The sequence below is a fragment of the Lolium perenne genome, chromosome 3, assembly GCF_019359855.2.
Source record: "Lolium perenne isolate Kyuss_39 chromosome 3, Kyuss_2.0, whole genome shotgun sequence".
Lineage (NCBI taxonomy): Eukaryota > Viridiplantae > Streptophyta > Magnoliopsida > Poales > Poaceae > Lolium > Lolium perenne.
The window spans coordinates 197,272,657-197,282,764 of record NC_067246.2 but is presented as its reverse complement, the minus strand read 5'-3'; the positions used below and the strand labels follow the sequence as shown (position 1 = coordinate 197,282,764).

The window sequence follows — 10,108 nt, the reverse complement described above, 5'->3', positions numbered from 1 at the left end:
ATAAGGGAGGAGAGCGTTGTAGAAGTTGCGCTTGCTCCAATGGTCATCCACAAACGTTGCTCCAAGATCTTGCATTTGTACGGCGAGAGCGATGAGGCGCCGATACATTTCTTCGGGGGTCTCTCCTTCATTCATGACGAAGTTTTCGGCCATGTTGTTCACTTCATCAAAACGAGAGCTTTTGATGCTCTCATTTCCGAGGAAGAGCTTGTCGAGTTTATCCCATGCTTCCTTGGCGGTCTTGAGCGAGCGAATATGAGCGCGGTCCTTGGGCGTGACGGCCCTGTGGATCATGTTGATGGCGGTGGCGTTGAGTTGGTCATCCACCACTTCTCTTCTTGTCAAGCTCTTTGGGTCTCGTGGTGAATAGCCCTCCTCAATGATGCGCCAAAGCTCGGTAGAAGCGCTGCGCACATGAGAACGCATTAAAAATTGCCAATTTTCAAAGCTATTTGATTCAAGTAACGGTGGTGAACCATGCGATAAGATATGTGGCATAGGTATTGGAACGTTTATGGTGTAATCACTTGGTGGTGGCACCGCATGATTACCCCCTAGTCGTTCCGCAACCGGTGTCTCATCCTTCCCCTTTGTTGAAGTGCTGGTCTCCCCAAGCCCTTCCTTTTGTGGATCTTTTGTCAATTGCGCAACAAAATCAACAAGAGGAAATTGGTTAGCTTTTGGTGGGGGATCCTCGGCACTTCCCTTAGGATCTACGATAGGGGTTGGCTTTTGAGCAACCAACTCCATCATCATTGCCTTCATTTGGCTAATGATGGATGACTCCAATTTCTTGAGGTTATCCAACGTAGCCGTTGTGCTATCGATGGGAGATGATGGAGCGGGTGGCTCAAGGGAAGGTGACCCATTCACAACCTTGTCTTGTTCGGCCATTTCTTAGGCGGTAAAGCCCGAGAAAGAAAACCTTGCTCCGATACCAATTGAATGGATCGTAGCGAACAAGAGGGGGTGAATGGACGCTACACAATTTTTATGTCTTTTTCATTTTTTAGCAAAGCGGAAGGTAAAGGTGATTGCTTTAGTGGTGGAGATGATCCTAGTATCCTAGGCAAGTGCAACAAGTAAAGGAACAAGCTTGATAGTAAGAGAAAGGAGCGGGACAACCGGATGGCGCGGAGACGAGGCGAGGTTTGTTTCCCGCAGTTCCCCTCACAAAAGAGAGCACATCTGCGTTGAGGAGGTGCTAGCCTCACACAAGAGGCTAGGCGGCCACACCACGAAGGAAGGCCTCACCTTCTTCCTCGAGAGAGCTCCACGAAGGGGCTCCCCCTTCTCCACTATGGCACCGGTCGAGGCGGTGGTTCCTTCACAAGGTTGGGGTGAGCTCCACAACACTAGGAGGCTCCCAACAACCTATGGGGCTAGCACAACACCAAGCTAGGCTCCATAGGTGCACTTCTTCCAAGATCCCACCATAGGAACCCTAACTCCAAGATCCACTAAGGACTAGAACGAATTGGTGAAATCTCTCTTGGTAGAACTATAGATCGGGGCCTCCTCCACCACTCCTCAAAATTCGGGCAAGATTGGTTGGATGGTTTGGGAGATCCTCAAGGTTTAAGCTCAACAACAATGGAGGAGAGAGAGAGAGAGAGGAGATATGAAATTGTGTTGGGGAAGAAGGGCCCTTTAAATAGACCCTCCCGAATCCAACCGTTATCTCCAGTTTTCGCCGAAGAGGTACTACCGCTTTGGGAAGCGGTACTACCGCTCTAGATTCGAAATCCCACAGAACTTATCCACGTGGACACATAGCGGTACTACCGCTCGCGGTACCACTCGAGGTACCGCAATGGTCTCCAGAGCTTACTGGATCCCAAGCGGTACCGAAGCGGTACCAGAGTGGTACGGCCATAACTTCCGTTACGGTACTTAAGCGGTACCTCAGGCGGTACTACCGCTCTCAAGCGGTACTACCGCTCAAGGTACCGTAAAGGTACCGTAACTTGTTCTGTGGGTCAATTCCAGCGTAGAACACCAGAGCGGTACCGTGGGGCGGTACCAGTAGGGGTAGCGGTACTACCGCTACCGGTAGTACCGGCCTGACAAAAACTGTTTTCTCCTCTTTTCTTCTCCAACCATGTCACCTCGCGATACACACACAAAACCAGAAAACCTATAAACTACGCTTCAGTCCTCCGATCTTGACGTATTCAGCGAGGTCACCGTGCACTTGCAAATCTAACAAGGATACTCATAGCACACGGTGAGATTGTTCAAGTGTTGTCATCAAACACACAAAACCCGGGGTTTAGACTTTGCTCTTTCAGAAGGTCCGAGCCAGATTTTAGAAGGTTCAAGAATAAGAAATAATTGTAATATAACTCACGGTATACTTGCTGATGTAGACTCTGTAATCGGTTAGGTCTTTACCTCCATCTAACCATAAGTTTTGGCGCCTTTATAAGCCAGCCTAGCCACAACCTTTAGGGCAGCGCTGAACACATCATTGTAATATGTACTTTGTGCCTTATATTGAAATTCTAACATGACGTAGCGATCCTCCATCAATAGGATGTGAACCTAGGTAAATCGCCGACTCACACCGACCCGAACATCCCGTCATCTAGTTCCACTAGTAACCCTAGTCTTAAGGACCCCCTCGTGGCACTATCATTGACAATGCAACCACAATGGCATCACTGATATATTTTACTAGTGGCACACTGGCACGTCATTGACACACTACTAGAAAAGTAATACCAGTGGCGTGGGTCCATAGTGGAATGCCACTAATATATGTTTCAAATAAATTATTTTGGCTGCTATTATTTAACATAATAATTGTATCATATAACTAAATACGAATTCAATATTAACACTATCAATGAACTTTGTTTTCCATAGTAAAAACTAGCTAATTGGTTCACAAACACTAAACAACTTTGGATTTCGTTATTTCTATTTTTGCGAATAAACTTTGAATTTAGTTTAGCGCAGCCAAACAAGCTAATTAGTTCACCAACAACAAAGGAAACACAAAGCACATCACCCCGACTATCGGACGACAAACATCATGTTTTCCAGCGCGCGGTGGTCCTGGCTCTGATTAACACCACTTATCCAACCTATATATCATCTTCGTCCCTATGGAACTCCTTCCACCCCTCTTTGTTGAAGGATAGTCGTAATTGGAAGTTATAAAAGTGGATCTTGAGTCTTCTGAGAAGCAAGTTGTGTGACGTGGAATGCTAAGACGGGATTCCCCCTTTCAATTTAGAGAGATATTATTTAGACCCTCTTCAAGTGATATGATTTAAAACATGAGCATGCTCTACTTGGTTAAGTGTTAGTCAAACGGAATCACTTACCATATGATCAATAAGAGAAAGCTAAGCTGCACAAGGATGACAACCGACTCATTTGTAGCACTACAACAATATCTTTCTGCAAAGGGACTTAGATGTATCGACACAAGGATGGCTTGTCTAATACTTAACAATATCTAGGGTCTACATGCTCTGCAAGACCGCTACCGACTATTCAATTTCGAGTCTAACTCATAATTGTGTATGAGTTACCATGAACCTGCAGGGTCACAAACTTAAGGAGTTCATGCAGGAAGGGTTTAATCCGTCTGACCTTAAGCCGATAAAAGGTTGACCTAAGCCGGATAGGGAGCAGAGTTTGTGGATGGGACCCATGACTTGGGGCTAAGGTTTGAGAACTTGGGCCACAAGTGAGTGGCTCCTCACCCACCGCCAACCTATATAAAGGGGATGACTCAGAACAATAGTCTTCTGCACTTCTTGCCCCTCGGTGGTGAAGGAGAGGCGCACACTTTAACAATGGTGCTCCATACTTTATGTGTGGATATCGGCAGAGGCGCCTCGCCTGAGGCGATTGAGACAGAGCCATCGCCAGCAAGGACGTCGGGGCCGGAACATGAGATAGAGCCGGAGCTTCTTGTGGAGACAATGAATGTGGAGTACATTGCCCGACGACGTGCTTACTCAAGCTTCCACAATTATGCATCTAGTGTTAAGGATGTGTTTCCTTCTATATTTTTTGTTCTCGGCGACACATCCCAGCACTTGGATCACTTGGTTCCCTTGTGATGCCTCTCCCTCTCTTTGAGGACTATTGTAGGGTGGCAACTAGACGACCAAGCTCAAGGCTCTCACATTGCTTGGTTAGATATGATGGAAGTGTAAGTCCTTCTCCATTCTATCAATCCATCGAGACCTCTAAAGTTGAGTACTCCATCGTTTGCTGTTGGGTTGTATTATTGTCGGTGTGTTGTTTTCTCCTCTTCTTTCTTGGATAGGTTAAACTGTTGTCTCCTCTTATATTGTTTTTTTTAATGTTTTGAGTCATTTGTACTCTTTTATTTCTCTATTGTTGCTTTTCGTCACAAAAATGTCCTTAGGACAATAATCCTACAAAAAAAATCAATGAAATCCTTTGAATCAAACTATGAACTTTGCATGCAAGTCCAAATAAAATATTCCATAGACTAACGAATTGTTTTTTCTACAACTAGAAGTATATCATCAACCTAGCCAAAGAAAAGTTCATGTGTGCTTTTGGTGAAACAATTAACTTATATCTTGTGATTCAACCTGCTTTGTGCCCGGTTCTTGGTCCTCTACATCTCACTTTTTAGCATGCACGGTAAATCGGGAGAGCAGCCATTCGAGACCGCGTCTCTTGAGATCTAGTATGGGAGAGAATGCGATAAGGTTTATGAGAACACACTCGCATCTTCATTTGTGTTGCTGCATAAAACTCCATGACTTTCAATAAAACACCTATACCGCCATTTAAAAAGTTGCGTAGACTATTCTATACTTCCTCCATTCTAACGAATAAAGTGTATAAATCTAGTCAAAATTTAACATTGACTAAATTTATACGCTTTGTTTGTTGGAATGGAGGTAACGTGTCTACTTATCTCTAGCATCTAGAATTAAGGATTGTTATTCTTGTAGTACTAGACTAGATAGATATATCATATCATGTTTATTTTACATGCAAAGTTGTATATCTAAATAGATTGTTTTTATGGCGTACGAAAACAAAAGTTGCATACTCACGTCCGTACCCCTTCGCTCCAAAGAAGATTAGGGTTCCTCTGCCTCCCGTCGGCGCCGCCTCCGATCTGGCCGCCTCTGTGGCCTTCGGGCCATGGACGTGCGGCGGATCGCGGCTTGACGAGAGCTACGTTTCCCAGTTTTTGGGGGTTCGTTCCCTGTAGGTTTTCTGTTTGTAGGGGCGGCGCTCAGGTGGTGGTGGCGGCGTCTCGTGCAATAATGTTTCCCCGGCTTCAACCCCATCTTGACGGCGATGTCGAGAAGCTTGTGGGTGTGGTATGGTCTTTGAGAATTTTGTCTAGCTGTGGGATCTTCGGATCATCAAGGAGCTTCATCGGCAGTTTATCCTACTTCTTCGTTTCTGGGATGGATGTGGTCTTTTCGACCCATTCGGCGACTTCATGTCCGCAACTGTTCAGGCCGACTCAAGGAGAAGCAGCAGCGTCAGCGCGCCGTCGACACGGTCTAGAGGTTGAAAATGAAGGGTTTCTCAAGAAATTCGTTGTAATTTATATTTTTCTTGGACTACTTTATACTGTTCGATGTTTCTTTTAATGCAGTGTCCTATTCGCAAAAAATACATTTTTTTATATTTTATATAGTTTATTTCAATATCAAAAATAGTGAAAATTGATTGTACATGCAACAAACCCTCTGTTCTCCAACCAAACGCCCGTGCTCTCCGTCCCCTACAGCCAACACCTTCCACATGGCAAATGTCGCCAGATTCTTTCTTTCTAGCTACCCACTTGCTTCCCTTAACCCTCTCGTCTGACGGCTTCACACTCAAAGCCGCGGCTCGAGATTATAAACCAAAAGCCACTGCCCGAAAACCAGACACTCCTCACTCTTTCGCTCCTTGATTTTATCCCGGAGATCAGTCGTACACGATGCACACACCGTTCATGGACAAAACACCCCACCACCGCACCGGCGTTGGCGCCGCTGGCCGGCTGAAGCAGAGGCTCGCGCTGCTCCTTGTGCGTTCTTCTTGCACCACGAACACGACCAGGACCACAACCACATCGGCCACCACCTTCGTTAGCCTCGATAAGGCCACCGCCAACCCCCGGCAAGAGCCACGACATTCCCCTGACTTGTGCACCAACCAGGGGACCAAGCTCGAGGAAGGAAGCCGTTCACGCCGCCACCGCCGCCGCAGCGCGTCAGTCGTCCATGCCTCCACCGATTGCACCGGCACGGCGTCCGGTCGCCGTTCGGCCCGCTCCGACGTCCCCGGCCTGTCGTCACCGTTGCCGACGAACGATGCCAGGAAGCAGAGCAAGAGCAGGGGCAAGCCGCGTTCTCCGTCGGTGCCAAGGCGCCACTGCTCGTACTACTCCAGTGGGCGTGGGCGGCGACCGCCGATGGCCTCCACGCCGTACAGCTTCTCCTCGTCCACCGTGACCGACGACGAGAGCGGCGAGGAGGCCGAGACGCGGACGCTCTTCTCGTCCCTCAGCTTCTCCTCCGACTCCACGTCCGAGTTTTACCACACCAACAGCAGCCGTACCTCCAGGAAGAGCCACAGGAACGCGCCTCGCCGTGCGCGGCGGCACTCTTCCGTGGCGGCTAAGCACCACCAGTGGAACAACAAGGAGGAGGCTGGCGCCGTCGGCGAGGGAATGGCGGTGGTGAAGCGGTCGAGCAACCCGTACGCGGACTTTCGGAGCTCGATGGTGGAGATGGTCGTGGAGCGTCGCCTCGCCAGCGCGGGGAAGATGGAGGAGCTCCTGGTGTCGTACCTTTCGCTCAACTCGCCAGAGCACCACCCGGCAATCCTCACCGCCTTCGAGGACGTCTGGGAGGCCGTCTTCGGACAGGCGTGAGAGAGAGCCAAGCTAAAGATGTTCCTTGTAGTAGTTTGTTAGTTCAGGATCAACTGTTCGCACGTACGTAGATGCAGCAATCGCGTGCGCGCTATTGTTTTGGGTTTCAATTCGTCCTAGTTTCCAGATGTACATGACAATGTAGAGTTGGTGGCATTGCTCGTGCGTCGTGCCATCGAAATGTTGAGGTGCTCATATTGTTTCTACGGCTCAACGGCCCTAGTTGAGCACTTCGAATTGTATGAATAATTTGTGTTAGTTTTTGTGTCGGCAAGCGCTGTATGTCGATGATTCTCGGATTTGAATGCGTCCAAAGACATGCATGACATTGCTCTTCGCTGGCTGACGTTTTCCTGTGAACTATGACATCATCACTTTCTTTAGTACTACTAGCTGTAGCCGGTGACAACTACTAGATGTCTAACCATATAAAACAGGTTGCAACAAAGTACTCCATTGGTCGAGTCTGTCCGAAAAATTTCGCGTAAACAAGGAACACGGCTCAGACGAACCGAGCGCCATAGACCAATCCGCGACGGCCCATTTCGAGCCCATATTGGGACGGGAATATGGTCGTAGCGACAACGCGTCCTTAAGGCATCTGCAAGGGGCGACCTACTTGGTTCTGATCCATCTGAAACAGTCTGCACGGACAGATAGGCAGGCTGCACATGCTCCAGTGATGCGACCTAAACGGATCGATTTGCGTGGAACAACCCATCCCTCCACCAAATTTGCACCACAGATGCCGCGTGCATGTCCTCCCATGTTATTTCGGGGCCTCCCGCCAGTGGCTAGCACGTCTTCAGCTTGGTCAATCTAGGCCTTGCAAAATGGCCAGCGTGGACCGAATGGATCGTGACGCTGGGGCACTGACCTAGCAAGCCGGACCACGGCCCAACTTCTGTACGTTGAGCGACCCAAATAGACCAAATAACTTCTATCCGTTTTGGGTCACCCTGATGGAGATGCCCTAACCCTCCCGCCAATGGCACATAACCCACTCTCTCTCCTTCCACTCCCATACGAATTTCGTTGGTGGAGCCGCCCAAGCCCTAGATAGCGACGACGGACACTCCTGCCACCACCGCCACCCCCAAGACTAAGATGAATCCAAATAAAGATTTGACACCGGCGTAGCATGCTCTTGAGACCAAGAAGCGTGCTGGCCAATGCGTCACGCCAACGCACGGGTGGCCGAAGCCAAAGCCACCATCAAAGCCAAGAAAGAGGCCAAGCTCATCATGGCATTTCAAGCGAAGGTCAACACCGACATCTTCTCCTCCCAAGCCACAATCCATGTTGTTATCATCATGAAGCAAGAGGCGCTCACTGTCTCCATGGGCGCACGATCATAGGAGGCGGCGTTCGTGACGCCTCTTCAACCAGCTCGATCTCATCCACGAGCGAACAACCTCCTCTTAATTCGACCTTGGTCGCCAGCTAGACCTAATGAGGCACCAATCATCGTCAAGCACATCCACGCTCCCTCCCGGCTCAGCGGCTCCCGTTCCATGTCACCGGAGATCTCGTCATGCCAGATGGCCCAATAGTGCATGCCCCTGCCCTCAATCGCAGTCCTAAGCTTGGCGAGTTAGTGCAGGAGAATGACAAGAGGCCACGGACGAACTCGGCGATGAACATTCCCGTGCCACTCAACTTTCAATGTAATGATAGGTCTGGAGCCATCCAACCCAGTATGCTTGTGACATATCTTTTTGTCGTCGTTGGCATGTGAAACCGGCTTCTAATATCCATTTATGCATAGGAATACTATGAGGAGGATGGCGACACCATCATGCAACACATGATCAATGGGGTCGGCCCTATGGGCTATGAACTAGGGACCGAGCAAGAGAGTGGACAAGATGAGCGATCTATTGATGGGAAGGCATTGTTTGGAAATGATTCCTACATTATGGATCAATAAAACACGGTAGGTGGTACCTAGGAGTTTTAAGCATCGAATGCACGCAGCTAATTGCCGCAACCTGGCAAATAAAATTCTCTAGAGATAACTTGGATTCCACTATGTGACGTATTTTTTTGCGAGGCACTTCAGATTCACTGCGCGCTCTCCTACGATCCTACCACGACACCATGCCAAGGCGTCTTATTATATAAAGAGATGGCGCAATGTAGCCCACCTACCACGTAGGACCCATAATGATTTCCCCTAAAAGAGCTGCCCGACTCCGTGTTTGGGGGGTCACACTAAGCAACCAGATGTGCTTGACCACTCTCCAGCATTGGGCCGACTTTTATCATCACTTAGAACGGATGACACACATTGGTAATGCCCTCGTCGCCCGAGCGTGGCAAGAAAAGCGCCGCTCCTTCTTTCCACGTACCACTTCACAAATATTTGCCGTCATGGATGCTATCAAGGCACATTTCTATCCGCCTCCTTGTTAGCCGCCAAGAAAGCTTATATGTCGGTCAAAAGAACTTTTGCATGCGACTTTGGCTTATGTCATCAAAAATTTCGACAGATAAGGGAAGGCTTTTGTGTAGTGATCTCTTGCATTGCGTGGGACATTAAAACATACACATTTCGTGTCTTAAATAGATCAGCCTTTACTAACAAGTACATTAGCTGAGCATAAGTTGGGTTCAGCAGACAAAGCCATCGCATACCAGTCAAGGCATGAATGATCCATTAGATAAGACATTTCTACAATGCACACAAGAGATATGCATGTTAACTTGCTTCAATATGGTGGCATCTTTTGCAAGTTTTCAAACACGCTGCCAGTGTGCCCTGGTTGCCGCAGTCGTGTACACGCACCAATCATACAGTACAATCTTGGCGCTGAACTCGTGACTCGTAGGTTTGGATTCATATACCCTGCCAATGCCCTGGTTGCCGTACCGTGAGGCTGTAACATCACATCAAAGTTCAAACGACTTTGCATTTGCCGTACAGGGAGCCAGGAAAGGGCCGTGGTCGACGCTAGCTGGTTTCTATATCTGGCCAATGCGGGCCAAACAGCTCTGGTACCAGGGTACAGCGCCATTGTTCGTCCGGTTCAGGCATTGAGCAGCTTGCATCGCTCGTGGAGGGTTTAGAACTGAGCTCGAGATTTCCAGATAACAACTCGGTGCCAGGCGACAACACCAAATGACCAAAGTACAACAGAGTGACATCACTCTACGTCATTGGAACTTGTTAGGCAGTTAGAGATATTTGTATAGAATTTGTAGTTCACTTTCTATCTTTTCTTT

At 48.5% G+C, this 10,108-nt stretch overlaps 1 protein-coding gene across 1 annotated transcript; it reads left to right on the top strand.

The window, feature by feature from the left end:
* Positions 1–5,826: 5,826 nt before the first annotated feature.
* On the top strand, positions 5,827–7,198 carry LOC127343016 (uncharacterized). The gene has a single exon (XM_051369094.2). It carries the CDS (start codon positions 5,945–5,947, stop codon positions 6,881–6,883), a length of 939 nt encoding a protein of 312 aa, XP_051225054.1. The 5' UTR covers positions 5,827–5,944; the 3' UTR covers positions 6,884–7,198.
* Positions 7,199–10,108: the final 2,910 nt, after the last annotated feature.

What these genes read in the sequence shown, in the direction of transcription:
- LOC127343016 (XM_051369094.2), top strand. Translation starts at nt 5,945, where the DNA reads ATGCACACACCGTTCATGGACAAAACACCCCACCACCGCACCGGCGTT.